Source organism: Apostichopus japonicus, chromosome 22 (genome assembly GCF_037975245.1).
Source record: "Apostichopus japonicus isolate 1M-3 chromosome 22, ASM3797524v1, whole genome shotgun sequence".
Taxonomy (NCBI): domain Eukaryota; kingdom Metazoa; phylum Echinodermata; class Holothuroidea; order Aspidochirotida; family Stichopodidae; genus Apostichopus; species Apostichopus japonicus.
Genome location: NC_092582.1, coordinates 19,988,640 through 20,010,095, shown reverse-complemented (window position 1 = coordinate 20,010,095; position 21,456 = coordinate 19,988,640). Strand labels below are relative to the sequence as shown.

At 37.8% G+C, this 21,456-nt stretch overlaps 1 protein-coding gene across 6 annotated transcripts in view; it reads right to left on the bottom strand.

Annotated features, from left to right (window-relative positions):
- The window catches only part of LOC139964147 (3'-5' exoribonuclease HELZ2-like), a 51,507-nt gene that overhangs the window by 22,047 nt on the left and 8,004 nt on the right, over positions 1-21,456 (bottom strand). For 3 of the 6 annotated variants that reach the window (XM_071965526.1, XM_071965527.1, XM_071965524.1), the window contains 7 exons: positions 21,400-21,451; positions 16,762-20,091; positions 13,778-13,893; positions 7,129-7,275; positions 5,184-5,327; positions 1,369-1,682; positions 576-778 (listed from right to left, as the gene is read on the bottom strand). In XM_071965526.1, the coding sequence (XP_071821627.1) occupies positions 576-778; positions 1,369-1,682; positions 5,184-5,327; positions 7,129-7,275; positions 13,778-13,893; positions 16,762-20,048 (4,211 nt within the window). In that variant the 5' untranslated portion in view covers positions 20,049-20,091; positions 21,400-21,451. The remainder of the gene's footprint in view (positions 1-575; positions 779-1,368; positions 1,683-5,183; positions 5,328-7,128; positions 7,276-13,777; positions 13,894-16,761; positions 20,092-21,399; positions 21,452-21,456) is intronic. The other 3 variants (XM_071965521.1, XM_071965528.1, XM_071965525.1) reach the window with 1 other exon arrangement.

The following is a 21,456-nucleotide window of genomic DNA, read 5'->3' as shown; positions in this document are numbered from 1 at the left end:
AATACAAGATATCCCATCATAGTAGTCTACCTCAAGATTCAATGACGAATTTGTAAGCCATGAACTGAGATTTACGAGGGATCTGAATTATCACTCGAATCAGAAGGATCTCATCATGATTGTTTTTAAGTAACTGCCAATTAATTTTTCTACATGTGATTATATACTTTACCAGTGATTGACGTGAATCATTTTTACATCGTGATTACCTTATATTATTTGTGAAGAACTAATACATCAAAAAAACCAACTGGAACTTTTCACCTTTATTGGTGTGACCTGCTGTCAGCTTAGTATCTAGGCTTCGTTAGCCAAACTCTTAACCAACAACCACCAGGACGAGATCCGCAAACCGTACCATCTACCCAAAGTTATATACCGGTAGCGCATCCCATAATCTCAACAAAAAAATATTAAAGCAATACATTTCAAATACTTTAATAACCTTTGCTTTTTATACACCTTGTCACAATTAAGCAAGTCTTCACATTTAAGCAGCCGTTACAAGAAGTGTTTGGTATTGTTGCTGTAAACGAACATACAGCACAAACATACTACTTGGTATGATCCATTACCTCAACTGCATGTGATCTCCAATCAGGACGACCTGGCGTGGGTTGTGGTTCACCAATGGGATAAGTGTCTCTGGCTCGGAGCACATACCCGCTTCATCTATGATAACCTGGACTATATCTAAGGGGCCCTTCCTGGATAACACTGCTCGCCCAGAAGCATTACACGTACAGAGAATTACTTGATGCTTCTTCAACTCTTCTATCTGTACATAGCATCATAGGTCGAAGAGATGGTAAGAAAAGAAAAATAGGATTCATTATTTTTCGACTTAATCAATCACCTGTTCCCTTGGTTCTAACTAACTAACATAAACCTTCTGAAAAACGAAATGGAAGCTTTCTCATATAGCTGTTGATTATTCTCTGTTGCAGCTCCTGAACTTTCAACATTCTTTTGAACAGCTCCTAATGTCAACACTATTAAAAGGAAATTTAAGACTTATCTGTGCTCAATAGCATTTTCTTGACTCGATGCACCACCACTGAACATTGCTTGACTTTTAATATAAGGAATTGTGTAATTTTTTCTTTGATTAATTAGCCATTTCTAACTAGGGATTACAAGGAGTAGACAGTGAGAAGAGAACTCTTAGAAGTACAATAAAAAAAAATTGACAGGCTACATATAGAAAGTGAGCTTTGGAACATCCACCACAATTAATGTAAAAAATTGCTAGTTCTTGGCACTCACAGCAAATTTGAAAGCTGTCTAGGAAATGATCTTGTTAGAGGAGATAAGGAGTTGAAAGACTCAAAGTAACTTTAAGCAATCAAGTTTAGAATCAATAGTTACCATTGCAAATTTAATTTGTTTTTTGAGCTCTTTAATTTTTCTCTGGACAGCTTTAGTAATGGTAATTGGACCATGTTTGAATTCCTGTTCAATGGCATTTATTTTTTGAGCACGTGGATTAGATTTGGCTCGAATCATGTGATGGAGAGCGATGCTTCTGTGTTGAGGATCCATTTTTGGTTTCTCTTTCGATTCAAACTTTCTCTCGGCACTGCTCTCGCCAGGTATTGGAAAATCTTGCTGCTCGATTGACTCGCTGTAAACTCGAACGATACTGAAGTCATCTGTCGCCAGCATAAACGACTTCAAGTACTCTGTGAGAAACAATAATGGAGCAGTGTTAATTGTTGTTAAGTAAAAATGTAGGTCCTGGACGTACTATTGGTCTTTGGATTTGGTGCCAGGTGAGGTGACTAAGCATGGATTCGAATCCTGAATGAGTTTAACCGGCTCTTCAGCTCTCTATATATATATATCACATACACATGTACATGTAGTTACTTAGTCAAAAAATAATACCAAATTATAATGAAATAGTAATAATTGAAACCTTAAGTTAAAATAAAAATTCAAACATAAACATTGGTGCTCTGTCCTTGTTTGTTCGGAAGAAACTGATACATTAATGAGTAACTTGTACTGGCAGATGTAGTCCTTTCCAAAATTCAAAACTGTCTATTAGGCTATAGCTGGGCTATGTACGTATTTCACGCAACCACTATACATCGCATCATTTTCGTAATGACGCCTCTATATCTTAACTAACATCTCTGTAGCAACTGTATAATGTTGTATAAAATATTAATTACAGCACTATACTTGCTTGACATTAATGTCAAACTATGTCAATTGACATAGTTTGAATTATACTCCATAACATATATAATACAAGAATACATACAAGATACATTGAGGTAAAGGATGAGTTAGAAGGAAGTGTATAATGCAAAAGACAGGTGTTCTGTGATGGTATTATTTGTGTTAAAGGTCTGCTGTATAGACCCCAAATATAGCACGCTATCAAGGGGAAGTTTCTTGAGATTGCGTAATCGGCTTGCCTTGGTCGTAAAATGACCTATTTTTACCAATTATTCTGCAACGCCTGCCACATAGTTTTTCTTGTATGAGGTCTTTGTGTGAACGCGGCATGATTAACTATACTTTAGACATGAACATATTTCCACACAGTCTTTACACAAAGAGCATAATGGTGTTAAGAAGCTATGCAGGCTAATTGTAAAGACTGAGGTCAATTTATGACCGTGGCAGGCCGATTACGTAATCAAAACACTTTCCTAGCTATAGCGTGCTATAATTGGAGTCAATAAAGCAGATCTTTAAGTGCCCTATATGATGTTGGGACTTAATAATTGCTACAATCTGGATGTATTTTTATGATTTAAATGATGTTTACAAATTGTTGACATATTCTTGTACTTCCCAATAAGCAGTTCTTAAAGAGGTTATGAAATGGAAAACTTTTTCTTTATCATCGTATTTTGTACACTGGTAGCTTTCTAATGATACCCAATTTGTGTCAAACAAAGCTTGCATCCTTGAGGAATAAACGATCAAAAACTCGAGGGTAATAAAAACTTTCTAAAAATTGTTGTATTTACGGTAATGCGGCGTGACGTCAGTCGAGGAACTCAGCTCACTTCCGAGACGCTATGTTTACATTCTTAAACGTCTGAGAACACACAACATTACACTGTTGCAGTGCTCCGTAGTAATTGAGATTTGGTGTTTGGAGTTTTGTTTTTACGTAAATTTATCTCGTAACTGTTAAAGATGCCGAGCCGATATGTGGTATCAGGTTGCTCTACCACAAGTAAAGACGGATTTCTACTGCAAGCTTTTTCTAAAGATGACAGAAATCGAAGAATTTGAACATGACTCGCTCAAAACACTACACATACACAGCGTTACGAGTGCCTGTAGGCCTATACTGTTGCCAAATTACTTGTTATGACCATATCCTAGGCCTCTTTGATACCTAATGTTTTGCACAAATCTTAAAGCCAGCTGGTTTTAGAACAATCAATACTAGATCTGCATGTGTTCTTTTGTGGTAAAGCTGGCGTTGTGTTGTGATTTACGTAACAATTGGATGATACAATTACACGGGAGAGCCTGTTATACAAAGTATATTAGGTAGATCTATACCCCATGTTACCACTACTAGTACTATAGGGTTGCACTGTACAGAATGTCACATTTCCTTGCACTGTAAGACACAAAATTCTAGTTAAGTAGCAGGATCATCGACATTCGAGATAAATTAAATCATATGATGGTCTTAATAACGGTGGTTTTGTTTGTGCTCAACCGACCAGTTTCGGTTCAGGGTCGGCCAACCGTTTTGCTCGGGGACTTCGATCGGCAGCGACGCGTCTCGGCCATCGGGATCGTTTTACAATTCTTCTGCAAGGGGCTCATTTGATAGGGACTAACACCGATATTGTCTTCATCACCTCGAAAACTTTTTCCTCCTCTTCTTCTTCAAGAAAATAATTTTCGTCTAAGCTTACGATTGTCCTGAGAGGTGAAGTCCTATTTCCTCGGAATCGGAAGATTCGGGAGAAGACATTTTAAATTGATGAGAAGAGTGTTGTGGTTACATGTAGTAAACTGTATAACGCCTTATCGGTAAACAGCGGGGAGTCGGCTTTGGCTAAAATGGTTCTTTTGATGACGTCAGATGAACTGCGGTGGGCAGCTTTGCTTTTTTTCACGAGTGGTAGCTCGAGAGGTCTCTAGGGAATACTTGGACAGCGAATTTCTGGCGTTTGAAGCCGTGTTTACTGAAAGTTGTGTATGGGTGGTGTTGTCGTAATGTAGATAAACCATTCCAAGATATGACAAATTTTCATTTCATAACCTCTTTAAGAAAAAAACCCTAGTAAAATGGTCCAAACTTGAGTGCCACATGATCATTCTTTCCTTGGTTGAGTCCCTGTTCGGCCATCCAAAAGGTGTTAGCATGCACATTCTGTATAGACACAAGCATCTTATTGTGTTTAATACTATGTGAGATGCTTCTTAATTGAGGATATGTTTACTCATCTGCTTGAGTTTCAATTTACCTGATTGAGAAAAAAGGGTTCTTTGAAATGGGGAGTCCAGAAAATTAGTGTTTTCTATTTGTAACCTAATAAATGACATTTCTTAATTTTAAGAATGAAAGGTAGTTCTCTGCCAGACTTGTAGTACTCATGGTAAATATGTTTGTACTCCTACTCGAAAATATAGAAATCATTCAAATACATGTAATTGTGACATCAACTGCTTCCCATCCATGTACGGGACCTTGGAATGTTTGACCAAGAGTCTTTAAATAAACAAAAGATGATATATAGTTTCTAAATATAAAACAATTAACCTAGACAGACACTGTGAACAAAAGTCACCTTATCATGTAATGTACAGTGCAAATCATGCTGGTAATCACTAAATGTTACAATACACTGTTTCTGCATACCTATACGCTTAGTCAGAATGTTTATGCGCTACATACACACACATCCAATGTGCATGGCTGTTTGTTCTTTAGACTTTCATGCAGCTCAGATTCCAAACAGGAATATATCTACTCTTGGTCAATGACATTAGTATATATGCATACAATCCAGACTATTGAAACCATCACTTGGCTGCGGGGTATATTGTGCCAAGTATCAACTCTAACTGCAGCTAGCTAACGGTTCTTGAGACGTTATGTTTACAAGCATATATACACAGATACGCATGCACGCAAACTTGATTACATAGTATGGAACCAATTGAAAGCAACCACCACTAAGCCTCATCCATACCAGCGATGACATCAACAGACTTGTTGGATGGACCACAGTAGAGTATCTTAGGAGTCATGCCCGACCTTAAGTCACAGGGCAAGGACCGGTTCATCTGACTGAAGTAGTACGCCAAAATGGCTCCAGTCTTGGTCTTGCCGGTTCCTGTGAGAAAAAGAAGAAAACTTCTTGTAATGTAATTAATCAACATGACTCACTATACTTTGTCAAATTTGATAAGGTATGACAGTAGAACATAAAAATATGAACAAAACTTGGAAAATGTGGAGGTTACCATATGGGCCAATTAAAATTATCTTTACAAGTATTTTAGACGAAGAAAATCCGAAAATTTCAACCCAATTTTTGAAATACACAGGGTAGATATATCAACACATTAATGCACACTTCTACCAACAGCTTTAATTTCACATATCAAACACACAAAAATGCTAAACTACCCAAAACCACTTACCTGTTTTGGGATTTTTTTAACCACACATTTACCTTATATACATATGCATTAATTATCCTCTAATACTACGCACAAATTGGTCAAGTCTAATTTAAACGGGGATGTGTCTACCATCCATCCAGGCCCTTATATTCTTTGTTTTACATGAAATCATGAACATGCAGTCACTGGTGGTGAAAGCAAACTAATAGTGTGAGGCAGTCTGATATTACAGTTTCAGTGATATACCAGGACAGCTCAACCCTGAAAACCAACATGCTTACTTAGTGATACCTGTCAAAAGTTGACAGTATATGAGGGCAATTCATGTCAACTGCATGTGCACACACAATTCTTATACTTAAAAAAAAAATCCAGGGATGTTAATTCTCAATAAGGTGGATCGACATACCAAGTATGAAGTAAATCCAAGCTTTAATTACTTTCAAAGTTATATCTCCTTTACAATTAGCTTTTAAGACTTTCAAAGTCTGTTGCCCACAAATTCCCTTTGAAATCTACAGGAAGCACTAGAGTACTTTTAAGTGAATCCATTTTTCCAAGTTTCACTTTTTTCAGACTTTGTCCTCTGCTAATCTCCGATCACCTTTGACCTTTGCAGAAAACATAGATATCATCTTTACTCAAATGATGGATACACCTATCAAGTATGAATTACATCTAAGTTTTGCTTTTGTAGTTAATGTGTTTACAACATTTTCACTCTTTCTCGTCTGTTGACCTCAAGTGACATTTGACCCCTGCAAAAAATGAAGGATTTTTGCTCAATGAAGTGCATTGAATATACACATATGAAATTTACCCATCTTTAAGTTTTTGAGCTATCCTGTTTTTAAGCCAAAGTGTTACACACACAGGCAAAGATTGCCATCAACATCGCATGAATAGATACCTTTCGCCACCTGCAAGACATTTAAAACAGAACCTTGTTCAACTTGCAAGGGATGGGACAAAACTGCAAATGCTATCAATGGACAGAGTGTATGTTATCAGGAAAGTTACATTGGTATGTGGCAAAATTTCAAGATCATTGAGACCACATTGGAGTTAAGATCAATATGCTAATCAAGTAATCAGTTTGTATCAGAATTATTCCAATGAGATATCAAAAATTCGAATTTTCTACTGGCTCTTCATTCTTCATTTACTACTTTGGAGATGATATGAAACAAACAGACATTTCATGAACTGTTTGGGTGAATATGCACACCTCATTGTTAAAATAAACATTTCGATACTTTTTTGACCATTTTCACCTTAATTATCATCTGAAATGATGATTGCTAGCAGCTGCATTATTAGTATTTTCACAAGTATCTTATAATATCATAAAACACTAATAAAGAGTTCTGAATAAAGAGACATTTGTCCTGGTAGATCATTGAATGTAGACCACACTTAAGAGTCAAACACCTAGACATACGTAAGATTACTTAAATTGATTTATAATATGTGAAATGCTAGAAGATTACAACTATTATTTTGTAATACCTGGTGGTCCTTGAACAACTGAAAAAGTATTTGACATTGCCAACTTGAGTGCTTTCCTCTGTGGTTCGTTTGGTAGAATGTGTTCAACATTTATCTTTTGCTCAATGTTGAAATCTCGCCCTTTACTCAGAAGGTACTTTGAGACGACTTTAAGTTTAGAAAGAAAGAGAAAAAGAAAACACCAATAATTTGTAATATTCCATGGTTTTAAAGCAATAACATGTTGCTAAAAACTTTCAATCATAAGGTCCCGAGTTGGAGTCACTCCAAGATTGATGTATGTCGTCTAGTTACAGAGTTGTTGACAATTGACAATTCATAATCATGGACGTTAAACATGAATCTAAGAGACTGACTTCGGTCAGCTTGCGGCTGTGATAAGCCAAATGATGGCTTCTTCGCTAGTTCCTGCTAGCAGGAGGATCTAAAATACATACATACATACACGCATACATACATACATACATACATACATACATACATACATACATACATACATACATACATACATACATACATACATACATACATATACACACACACACACACACACACACACACATACACACACACACACACACACACACACCCACACACGCACACACACACACACACACACACACACCCACACACACACCCACACACACACACACACACACACACACACACATACATACATACATACATACATACATACATACATACATACATACATACATACATACATACATACATACATACATACATACATACATACATACATACATACATACATACATACATACATACATACATACATACATACATACATACATACATACATACATACATACATACATACATACATACATACATACATACATACATACATACATACATACATACATACATACATACATACATACATACATACATACATACATACATACATACATACATACATACATACATACATACATACATACATACATACATACATACATACATACATACATACATACATACATACATACATACATACATACATACATACATACATACATACATACATACATACATACATACATACATACATACATACATACATACATACATACATACATACATACATACATACATACATACATACATACATACATACATACATACATACATACATACATACATACATACATACATACATACAATAAAACATCTGGTGTCATTTGTTTCTTAATCTATGTTGTCCAGGTCAGGAGCTCTCTGGGCTAATACTACTTTGTTGTAACTCCTAGACCTACCAAACCTTTCATAGCACGGAACCAAGTCCTGCTAGGTTTGCATAACAATCGAGGCTCAACCTAGTCTCATCAATATCAACAAAAAACTAGTACCACTTTTAGATAAATAAAACTGTTGTAAACCTCTCACAGAATGAAAACCAACCAGCTAGTTGGTGGGTTGCGCCCTACCATGTGGCTGCACCTCTTAATTCGCTCTTATTATTGTTGTGATTTTCCGCATTTTTTGCTGTTATACATTGCTTCCGGAGTCTTTATATAGAGCTATGACATATTGTTACATTGTTTGGTTACTTTTAGTAGCTGATCGCGACTATTCACTGCTGTTAAACTGTGGTTTTACCAACATTGTTTCTATCGACATTCATACATTCACTACACACTGGTCTTAGTGTTAACACTAGACTTCGTTTTAGGTTGTGTTGTCAACATGGGTTTACCGTCCTACTCAAGCGAGGATATTTTGAATGTCTGGACGGAGCTGATCAATAAATCTATTAAGCACGGGATCATGCCATTCACTTCTGAAGAATGGACTCTATTGAAAGTCCTGGGAATTGCTCGCCGAACAAATGTGGGTATAGAAGTGGAAAACCGAGGCGCAGATTCAACAATGGTTACGTCTCGGAGGCCAATTTCAAGGTCAAATAAAGTAATCGAAATGATGTTAGAAGTGATAATTTAGTACAACTTACGGATGATCTGTCTAAAGGAACATACGAATTGTCTTGGAACAATTAAAATAGTGTCTTTTACAAACCCGAGCTGCCTTCAGCCAATCTAGAAGGTTTAGGAGGTGGCGCTCTCCATTAAACTGGTTCATCAGGAAATGAATGAGCAATCTAAAACGTCAATGTAATATGCATGGGAAGAATCTTTCTATTTACTGTGAGGAAAAACATAAGATGGTGGCGTGTTTCAAACATGATATAGATTTCTTTTTTTGTGATTTCTTAGTTTTGTGATTTCTAAGTATTAAGTTTTGTTTTAATGAAATAGTCTATATCAGTCACTCTGTTGTCACTATGCTTTTTGTTTTGTTTTTGTTCATAGGAGTATATATCATGGACGTCCGTTTGCCTCCGGAAAAATATTTCCTTTTATAAACTAACCCCCTTACACTTTTGTTTAATGTAAGAAACTGTATTGTTGTGTTAAACTGTCAGAAACAAACGCATGCCTATGCGTTGGACATTGGAACGCCAGATCCATAAATGGTAAGACACCTGCAATATGTGATCTTATTATCGATAAAAATTTAGACATATGTGTCATAATTGAATCGTGGCTCAGGGGTGATTTCCGGGATAATAATGTAGTGTACTGATTAGGCCACAACTACTTAGTAAGCTATTAGACGTAGTAGTCACTGAATTGTTATTTGCAAGTGGGAGACCTTTGCCTCGCCTCCTCCAGCTGGGCAGGGTGTCTAGGAATTGTCTATTGCCTTACATCCTCCTCACAACTTCATACCCATCAGCTCTCCGCATGTGAACGAAGTCCCCTGTTTGCTGCAAGTTACCCAGTTTTAATGTCACTTGTTGGCTTTAGCTTTAGTTTGACGTAGTTTCTACAGGAAATTCGGCCTATTGCAATGTTATCAGACCAGCTTTACTGGAGACAGGGTTATTTTACTAGAATATTCTCCCACCGATGAGCTGTAAATTTGTTTTATTGTACTACATTCACTGGAGGTAGGCGATGCTTTCTCTGACCAAGCTGGATCAGGTTGCCCGCTCGAAAACGATCGAGTCTACGCACATTAGAGGCCTGGTAACTGACTAAATAATATTCATAGTAGACGAAAGTAATGAAGTAATGGTTTCCGTTTTTAGAGAACTGTCTGGTGAATAAAGCCGTTGTGCTGGTGAGTTCATTGCTATGTCGTCCTTATTCTGCAGATCATGTGAAGTAAAGTTGTTATTGTGCTGTATTCCTCGATTTGAGATTTGTCAGCGTAGGCCATGCTAGGTAGCCTGAAGCAAGGCTCTCTATTGAAATATCGTGTAGACAGAAGTTACGTTACTAATCCCATGAGTTTTGTTTTGAATATGCCACCATTGCTGGCCTATATAATCTGGTATTCTGTATGGTATTGACTCCAAGGAGTGTATTTTGCATACCACCTGTGTTACATGTCATTGAGTAATGTATTCTACCTTAAATTGTGCGATGATGGCTTTCTTTTGGTGTGGGTTCTTAGTTGGTTCCCACATTTAGTTGTATTCTGTAGTTTAAGCGGGATTTCGAGATCTAAGGAAGAGGAAGCGCATGTATTTAAGAAATGATACATGTTTTAACTTTCATTACTCTGTTCATGCAAATTTTAATTTGAAGCTTTGCAGTAAATTCAACTTGTTTTCTGAGGGTATTTACAGTGACCATATCTGTAGTTTTACCGTAGTAAATACACTCATTATGTATTTCTGTTGATTCAGGTTTGCGTGGATGTTGCCTTGATGGGAGCACTCTGGTTGCAGCGGTTAGTGCTAATTATCTGGTCTGAGGCTGTTCTTACTACCCCCACGGGGTAATTAATAGATTGATGAAATCTCAGAAGTGGTGCCATCTTCTTTTGGGGTTCTTGTCATCCCCATTCGGTTGGTGACCTAACCCCAGCTCTGCTTCGCCTACAATAAAATTATCGCCGATATTACTGTTACCCTTCCCTCCTATAATGTTCTACAAAAACCTCGACTAATATCTATTGCAGGTGGCATATGTATAATTTATTGGCCTTCAGTTCAAGTAGAGCATATCAGACAATTCGAGAATTTCAAATCTTTTGAGATTCTTGACTGCATGGTTCGAATTCCAGAGGCTACCATTTTCAAACTTTTGCAATATATTGACCGCCACCTTATGTGAAAAACAAACTCACTTATGCTCTATTTCTACGTGAATTCGGTTCTCTGCTTGATGCCAATATTTCAGTATTCATTGGTGATTTCAGCATTCATGTTGACAGTTACAACTCTTTTGATGCTTGCAAATTATTTGATTCCTTGTACACCACTGGGTTTCAGCAACACGTTCATGAGCTGACTCATTGGAGTGGCTACACCCTGGACCTTCTTATTTCCAGAGCAGGTGATGACTTGATAGTTGACGTGAACATTTTGAGAGAACTTCCATATGATCATGTTGTAAAACGTCCTCCCCCAACAAAGAAGAGGGTTACTTTAGAGATTCAATCTTAACATAGAACAGTTCAAACGGGATATTTCAAGTTCATTTCCGAACTAATTGTCTATATCGAATCCATCTGAATCAGTTGTGCAATATTACTCCTCTCTCTGCCAACTGATAAACAAACACCTCCTCGACAATACCTCATTTCTTTCGCTGAGACCAAATGCTACTTGATACACAGAAGAAATTAGGGAAACTAAGCGCACTTTGATTAAAACAGGGTTAGAGGTGCATAGACAGTTGTATACTAAAGCAAAATCAGAATACCTGACAACAGAAATCACTACCTGCGATATCAAAAGCCTCTTGCTTTTGTCCAGAAGCTGTCAGGCCACTATCAAGTCTGATCCAGTCTTTTCATACAACGAGTCCGATGAAGAATTGGGTAACGATTTTGCTGCCTTCTTTTAAGACAAAGTCAACACAGTCGCCACCAGTGTTGAAAACCCACGTCCAGGCGTTCTCACCGATTTGGGTGATGATTGCATTAGTGAATTCACTTCCTTCGAGTCTGTCACTGAGAGTCAAATATGCAAGACTATAATGGAGTGTCCCTCAAAATCCTGCAAAATGGACCCTATACCCAAAATGGCTGGTGGAATCTTGTATTGACGTTCTTCTTCCGTACAAAACTCACATTATAAATATTTCTCTACCATCAGGTTCATTTCCAGAACCTTTCAAAATGGCCCATGTTGTCCCACTGTTAAAGCAATCGAATTTAAATCATAATGACTAAGGTAATTACAGACCCATTGTCAATCTAATGTTTCTCGGAAGCAGTTAGAGAAAATAGCTATTGCGCAACTGCAAATGTATTTACACGACTGTGGCCTATTCTCTATGATGCAATCGGCATATCATAGTTTCCACTCTATTGAATCGAGACTGCTCCCACCAAAATTTACAACGATATGCTCATTGCTATCGATCAAGGTTTTGAGGCTGTCGTCGTCTTGCTTGACTTCTCGTCAGCTTTCGACGTAATTGACCAGCAAATCGTAATTGAAAGATTGTAGCAAAGCTACGGTATTACTGGATGGGCTATAAAGATGCTTGAGTCCTATCTTGAAGACCGAAAGCAAACTATCGTCTTAAATGATTCTCTTTCGTCTCCTTACCTAATACCTTGGGGGTTCCACAAGGGTCTGACCACTTGAATTCATTTTGTGTATTGATCCTTTAAGTTATCTTATCGATTCACAAAAGGGTGTAAAACACGTTATGTATGCTGACGATAAGCAACTTGACATTATCATGAAACAAAATGATTAGATATAACCTAACCAGTCTCTCCAATTGTATCACTGACATCAAGCAATGGTCCACTTGCGACAGTTTACTCCTTAACGATTCAAAGACCAAAGTCATCCGCGTCACCTCCCAGTTTAGAGGTTCGAGTAACCTACCTGACCTCACTATTGGTACAAATGTCACAACTCCTTCCGAAAATACATGTGATCTTGGAAATTCGTAAACTCACGAGGCATCTATATCAAGGCTCAACTGTACGACTGGTTCAGGCTTTTGTTTCCTGCTTTCTGGATTACAGCAATAGTTTGTATGTGAATGCCAGTTTCTCATATTGCTCCCCTTCAGAGAATTCAGAACCCTGCTGCACGCCTAGTCTCACTCACTAAAAAGTTTGATCACATCACTCCTGTACTCCGTTCATTGCATTGGCTTCCCGTCTCTCAGCGCGTCCTGTTTAAGATCCTACTTCTCACCTACAAAGCGATCAACAGGCTTGCCCCTCAATATATCACTGACTTTCTTACTCCTTTTCGTCAGTCAACTACAGTTACGCTTCGCTCTTCCTGTCATGCGCATTTGCAACTAAAGCCTGGTCCACTACCCGCGGCCGCGCTCGTTATGACGATCGTGCCCTTTCTGTCGCTGTGCCTTCTCTTTGGAACGAACTCTCTTTTTACGTTTGTGACCCTCCCTCCCTCTCTATTTTCAAGAGACAAGTTTCCTTTCTTCCATGGTTTCCTTTGTCTCTTTCCTCATTAGTAAAGTGCTTTGAAACGCTATATTAAGCGCTATATAAATATAATTTATTATTATATTATTATTATTAGTTTAACATTTGATTCACTTTGAAATCAACTACTTGTTGAGAGAGTTTATTTAAATCTACATAATATTAGCAGTTGAGGGATGCACCTTGAGCTTACCATCACGATCTTCAACATTGTTCATAACTGTGAGTGGCTTTTGCAAACAGATATATCTCATTAGATTCCGGCATGCTATTGTATCAGCAACTTTCACGACAGCTTCTTCTACTCTCCTGTTGAAGCAACAAATAATGATCAAAATAAATAGGATAGAGGCTGATCCACTAAACATAAGAATGCCCGCTTTAGTGAAGACTTTTAATCCTTGCATATGTACCTACATTTGGCAACAACATTTTTGCAGTTAATATTTGGTATCAGGTCCTCCCTGGATCCATAACTCAAAATTAAACTGACACAGAAATTAATATACAAAATTCTAGTAAACCATCATGAGTTCCTCTGTGTTACTAATCCAAATTTGTAGGCATCATAGATATCCAACCTTCACGACTTTAAAGTGTGCTAATTACATACTATTACATTTATTTATAATACTCACTTATGTGCATCACATAATGAAGTCACCGATAAGGAATTAAAAAGACAAATTAATGCAAAAATGTTCCAATATCAAGAAAGAACAGTACGTCTTCTTATGTGGAATACACTCACATAGATTCTCTATGAAGACATAAACATGCATTTTCTTACTTAATTAACTAACAAATCAGTTTTGACTCTAACCCCCCCCCCCCCCCACCATTTAAATAATTGTTTACAGTCGCTGACTCTTAAAGTAAAAACCCTCTTCTCCTAAAATCATCTAGTTTCAAGGCTAATTTTGAGATATAACATGTTGACACCAACTGACAATGGCCAAAAGTCATCCAACACTACAAATGTATCAACTTTATTCAACAGGTTTCATCTTCTGACTGACTGTATGCATTGTAATATTTATTCACACCTATGTACAGTAATCATATATTGAGACCCTTTACAAACTGAACTGAAGCTGAGCCAACTATTTATGTTCTCCGAAAGAAAAGTATTGTAACAAAGAACTCACCATTTCACTGCAACAGAGAACTCACCGTACTGGGGAACCATCATACTGTATTAGTGTCACTGCAACTGAAAACTCACCGTACTGGGGTATCATCATACTGTATGAGTTTCCTAATACAGCAGAGAACTCACTGTGCGGGGACATCATCATACTGTATGAGTCTCACAATACAACAGGGAACTCACTGTGCTGGGGCATCATCATACTGTATGAGTTTCACTCCAACAGAGGACTCACTGTGCTGGGGCATCACCATACTGTATGAGTTCACTGCAACTGAGACCTCACCGTAGTGGGGCATCATCATACTGTATGAGTTTCACGATACAACAGAGAACTCACTGTGCTGGGCATCATCATACTATATGAGTTGCACAATGCAACATAGAACTCACTGTGCTTGGGCATCATGATACTGTATGAGTTTTACAATACAAAATAGTACTCACATCATCATACTGTATGAGTTTCACTCCAACAGAGAACTCACCATACTAGGGCATCAACATACTGCATGAGTTTCACTACAACAGAGAACTCACCGTACTGAGGTATCACCATATTGTATGAGTTTTTCTGCAACAGAGAACTCACTGTACTGGGGCATCATCATACTGTATTAATTTCACTGCAACAGAGAACTCACTGTACTGGGGCATCATCATACTGTATTAGTTTCACTGAAACAGAGAACTCACTATACTTGGGCATCATCATACTGTATGAGTTTCACTGCAACAGAGGACTCACTGTACTGGGGCATGTTCATACTGTGTGAGCTTCACTGCAACAAAGAACTCACTGTACTTGGGTATCATCATACTGTATGAGTTTCACTGCAACACAGAACTCACTGTACTGGCATATCATCACACTGTATGTATTTTGACACCACAGCCCACGATTTTGAGAAGGGATTTCTTGCCATATTAAGTTAAACCACTGTTGACTTCAAGTGAACTAACACTAACACTAACATGGACCTATATATGAAGTTTATCTTTGTTTTACTTTTGTAGTTACCGTATTTATAAAAGTTTTGTAATTTTGAATTTTGTTGATTGATCCCAAATTACCCTTGACCTACACAGATGCATTCTTGTACGCAGAGAGGTGAATATAAATACTACATCTGCAGTTCATCCTAAACTAATTTTACTTCAGGAGCTATGATGTAAACAAGATTTTCAGCCTTTGAACTCTACCAGAACTATTCGCTTCTTGTACTTTACTGAAATGGGTTTTGACATCTGTTTGCCTCAAATGACCTTTGATCTGGAAATTAAGAGACAATTAATCTAGGACCTGGTATCCTAGGATGAATGGCTTTTAAATGATTTGCTGTTTTTCTTACTTCTGTTGACTCTAAATGACATTTGATCTTAATATAAAGTACACTTTTATGTCCAATCAGCTGCTGATTACTACGACCAAACATTAACCGTAGGTCAACGTAGCTGAAATATTCAAGGATGGTAAGACAGGCAGACAAATGAACTGACAGGTAGCCAGATTCTTTATCATGATAATAGCTCAATTAGTTGAGCTAAATACCTACAACGTCAAAGTTTGTCAGAAAAGAGCAGAGGGTCTCCTTATGCCTTTACCCCACTTGATTCTATAACTAGTTTCACAAGCACATTTTGGAAACAAATTGTTTCATGCTATTCAATACTAATACTCTCAGGACAATCTAGTAAATTAGCTTGATTTGTGAAGGTTTATTTCAAATAATGATCAAGAGTTTGTCAAATTAAAATTTAAATTAAATTAAATACTAATTATGAAGGTTGTGTCTAGTGTTTTCTACAAACTGTGAGAATCATCAAATATTAACTAAGATACATTTAATCTGAAACACAGCTAGGAGGCTCATCTTTTAATTGACATATTGTAGTGTTTGGTAAACTATTAGAATTCGGTAACCACATGTAACCACATCCTTTATGTTTGTGATAATAGCATAAAAGAGTGATTGGTTTCATGCTTTCACACATTCAAAATGTTGTAGGTGAGCTCAAATACTCACTTATCTTGGTTTAATTTTGGGATCATTTCAATTGTGCAACCGGTCAAAGAGTTCTTGTCCTGGTCAAACAGTTCACCTGGAATCTCACACGAGCTATAATGCACGTCAAATTCCATCCTGATGGTTTTGGTTTCCTTGTCTTTCTTCACAGAGCTGGTGACTGCATGAACAACTAACAACATTCCTTGATTGTGTGGCTTTGTAGTGTGAAACATATCTCCTGGATAACATTTCAGCATCCTATGTTTTATTTGTGCGCTGGACCATACTTGTTGACCATCCAGGCGAATGCAGAAATAATACTCGGAATACTTATAGCGGATGTTTCTATCCTCGCACCAATCCTTTTTCAGGGAAAAGCGACCACACTTCACCAAAGGACTGTTCTTTTCTTGCTTCTTAAACCATTCCACTGGAACGTCTCGAATGTAAGTGGTCTCATCTTCAGACACAGTATTATGTACCACCATCATTTTCACCAGAGGTAGCCAGGATTCTACATACTGCTTGATTGTTTTACACTTGTCTGGAGGCTTTGCAGCTAACTGTGCAAAACAGTTGACAGGATTTTCCCGGTGTTCAATGCAAAAGTTAAACTTTGGGGTCATGTTCAACAGCTGTACTTTTGGTACAAGCAACCCCTGTTGCATTCCTGCTGTCAGCTGTACCTGGACCACTTGACCAGATTCAAAGTCACATCTAAAGTCTACATACTTCTTGGGTGCCACGTCATCTTTGGTAGAGGTTCGGACATCAACTTCACTGGTAATTTCAGAAATCCTTGACAATAGATTGTCATCGGCTGACAGACTTCTTTTGCCTTCCTTAAGCATCTGATCTAACAAGTCTTCCACCTCATTCATATCTCCATCTTTTAGAGAAGAAAGAACATTCTTCCAGGATGACTTTGGAACTGATTGAACGAACCTATCCATTTTCAACACTGCTTCTTCCTTAGTGACCTCAGGTACGATTGCTTCGTAGTCGTAGATACTGTTTTTGAAATGAAGAATTACTGAATTTATTGTTTCTCCATTGTCTGGATTCTTAGAAGGCATCAAATGCTTAAGAGGAATGCTGGTTGAGCTCCTTGTTGCTTGGAGGTATCCTTCATGAGGATACAACACTTGAAGGCTAGAATCATTGGCAGTTTCTACGAATGCAAGCTTAGTCTCTGAGGCCAACTGTACTTTAAGAGCAAAGTGCAAACACTGTGTCATCTTGCTAAATTTATTTGCCTTGAAGGTTTGGTTGTTACAATGATGACAAATGTCATCCAGCTCCCTGGCACTGTAAGGTGGTTCTTCTCCTTTAAGACATGCAACCAGCATCCGGTGAACAACAAGGTCAATGAATCTCCTAATTGGGGAAGTAAAATGAGTGTAAAAGTCTTTCTGAAGAGAGAAGTGATGACACCCATGCCGCTGTTTGCTTGCATTGGTGTACAGCGCATTGCCAAGTATCTTGTAAAGATGTGACAGAGCAACAGCTTGCTTAGGGTGTCCTTTTTCATTACCTATAATGTATTGAAGCTCGAGGTCAGAATGGTTGATATTTTCCAAAGTGTTCCTGATATTTTCCCATGTGACTTTTGTCAATGGAACACTCCCCAATTCTTCACTGTCATCCTCCATGCTAAAGTCACCTACATCACTACCGGGAATGCTGCCTTCCTTGGTCACTTTTTTGATCAATTGCATCATTGATGATACCTTTAGGCCAGTTTCTGCCTCCTTGCCAAAGTTTTTTAGCCACTCTTGAGCTCTTGCTAAATCTGGGGGAGGATGAAATCTGACAGGGATGGTGTTTCCCCTCTTAGCAACTAAATAATTAGCTACTGCCTCATTTGTAAGAATCATCACTTCTTTCACAAGCATATATGCCATTGTGTTGTTAGTTTCTTGCTCTCCCTCATCTGTTTGGTTGAAGAAACGACCATCACCTAGTCTCTGTTTTCGAAGGTAAGAGGTTACAACATAGAGGTCTCGTATCTGCCGTCTCACTACTGGCAATACTCCATCATCAGCTCTACGATCTGCCAAAACCATCTCAACCTGTTCGTAAGTCAATCTCTGCACCGAACAAACAACAGATCTAAGCATTTCAGGATCTCCCATGAGTTTGCCATTTTTATCAAACATGAATAGGACAGAAAGAGTCAGTCTGTCCTTGGAAGGGAGAAGACTGCACAAAATGGTGCTAAACAGAGATGGTAACATGTGACTAGGTTCGCCATGAAAACATGGATAAAAGGTGATCGCTCTTGTGCTGGCTTCTTTATCCAAATCGGAGCCTTTTTTAATAAAGTAGGAAACATCTGCAATGTGTACACTAACCCTTAATCTACCGTCGGTCAAATTCTCAACATGAAGTGCATTATCAAGGTTTTGCGAATCGGGCAGGTCGACTGTAAATACATCTTTCTTGCGAAAGTCCCCACATGCTCTGCCTGTTAATTCTGCTGCAGGAATCTTCCAGCTGTCTGTAAAATTCATTTCAATTTCCTGAGGCCAACTGTCTTCGACGCCATGCATTAGCTTTAAAATTTTCAGTCCATTACTCAGTGAATCGCATGGTGGCAATACCTCTGTAACAATCCCCATGGGATATGGGGTATTTTTAAACCATTCATAGTAGTGCACAACAAAGAGTTGGTTGAATTTGTCTTGATAACTCACAGAAACTATCCTGTCTTTCTCAAATACAAAACGATTCTCTTGGATCCTAATCTTGTATATTTGAAGCCTTGTGGTAGTGACATCTTGCCCTTCTTGTTTCTTCTTCTGACGACCCATGGGAAACATCCTTGGAGAGCTTGAGTCAACAGGACACATGAAGCCGTCATATCTGTCTGGATCAATAGTGCATACAAATTTCCTGAATTTTGGATTGACGTACCTTTCCAGGACGTGTGTAACTTCCCCATAAAGCTTTGTAGGTTTACTAATATCAGCTTGTGTCTGAGGTAGAGTCTCAGATTCCCCTTCTGTCTCAGAGCAAATGTGCATCACCACCTTGTCTCCATCTAGTGCCCGTTCCCGTTTCCTCTTACTGCTGATGATGATCTCCTCGGTCGAGCTACCGTCATCTAAAACCGCATAGACCCTTCCTGTGGGATCAAACCTCACGACACAGATCTTGTACTTCTTCGGGTATGCTTTTACTTTTTCGCGCCAGTTAACTGTCTCACCTTGGTTAAGTACAGCTTCTTCTCTTTTCTCAATCCCAAGCACATTCCCATCTGTATTCTTCATAGTAACAGAGCTCATCCCACACAGCTTTCTCATTGGTTGTATAAAGCAGATGTAAGATGGTCATAAGCTCTGTCACCTGGATAAGAAGATGAAAAGGTTCATGTCAATTATTAAGAATGTTTACCCTTGAACTTGAATGAACTCCATACCATCATGATGAATACTTATGGAAAATAAGATTTGCAAATCTGATTTTCCAACAGATAGCCTCATAATTTTTGGTCCTTTTTCCAAAATTCCTATATAAATTTACCCTACAGCAATACCGTATCTTTTCTGCAGTAAAATATCATGTTTATATGATGCCCAAGGAATAATCACTTACAGTACATATGCGTTGAACAATGATGAAGAATTCATGAGCGATGTATATTGCTAACGTATTGAAAAATTGGTAGCATGACTGCAGTATTAGCGAAACTACCTAACAAGCCCGCCTCTATCCAATATGTCAGAAAACAATATATCAGAAAATGTCTATAATTTTGAGCCATTAAGGGATCAAATGATTTAGTACTCAAATTTTGTGAAGCAGTTTTGAAAGCTCTGAATTTGACTCTTACAGAGTACTATGGTTCCTGTTTACAAAAAAACTGCTATACACACCCTTAGACATGCTTCGCAATTGGACCATTTTGCACAGTATTTTGCAATTCAATACTGGATAAATTATTCTCTGACATTGAGAACACTAGCAAGGTTAACCATTGATGTCCATGCAATTAACTGCTATATGATTTGCTTAAAATGACAATCAGCTAGCAGTTATAAAAAAAAGGTTCCTGTTTATTGAATGAATCAAAAGTACTCAAAATAGGACGAAAAGGTACCTACACTGGAATCCAAAATTGCTGTACTTTTATAGGTACTGGAACTAAGTTATCATTCAAATCATGAAGTAGTCTTACAAGTATACTTGGTACCTCAAGTACACAGAACTTCAGAAGTAAGGGTTCTTGGATAAAATACTTTACTACATCACTGCATGATAAAAGGTAACATTTTGGGGGACTTTACTTTAAACATCAGCTCTACAAATAATTGTTACATTCTAATGTAAGTGCTGTAGACCACAAAAGCATAAGCATTTTATATTATTATTCTAAAAATGTCCTTAAGAGGGTTAAAACAAGCTGTGTGCTTCCCATTTCTAATCACATTTCCAGGTGATAAGCACCAAAAATCTGCAAAGCATATGAGCCTAGGCTCTACTCATCACACAACCGATATTGATATGCTTAAAGCACTTAGGAGTAGAAAATGTGGTACATATTGCAATCGTGATGTAGCATGTTATGCGGGCTAGCTAGGCCTACAACCAGTTTTCATGGAATTATTAACCTCACCCATGCATTAGAAAAGTATGCTTGCGTTTATAACTTACAAAATATTTTTAGACCAGTTAGTACGGCGGTGAATGTCCAGTTCCAGTTATACTAAG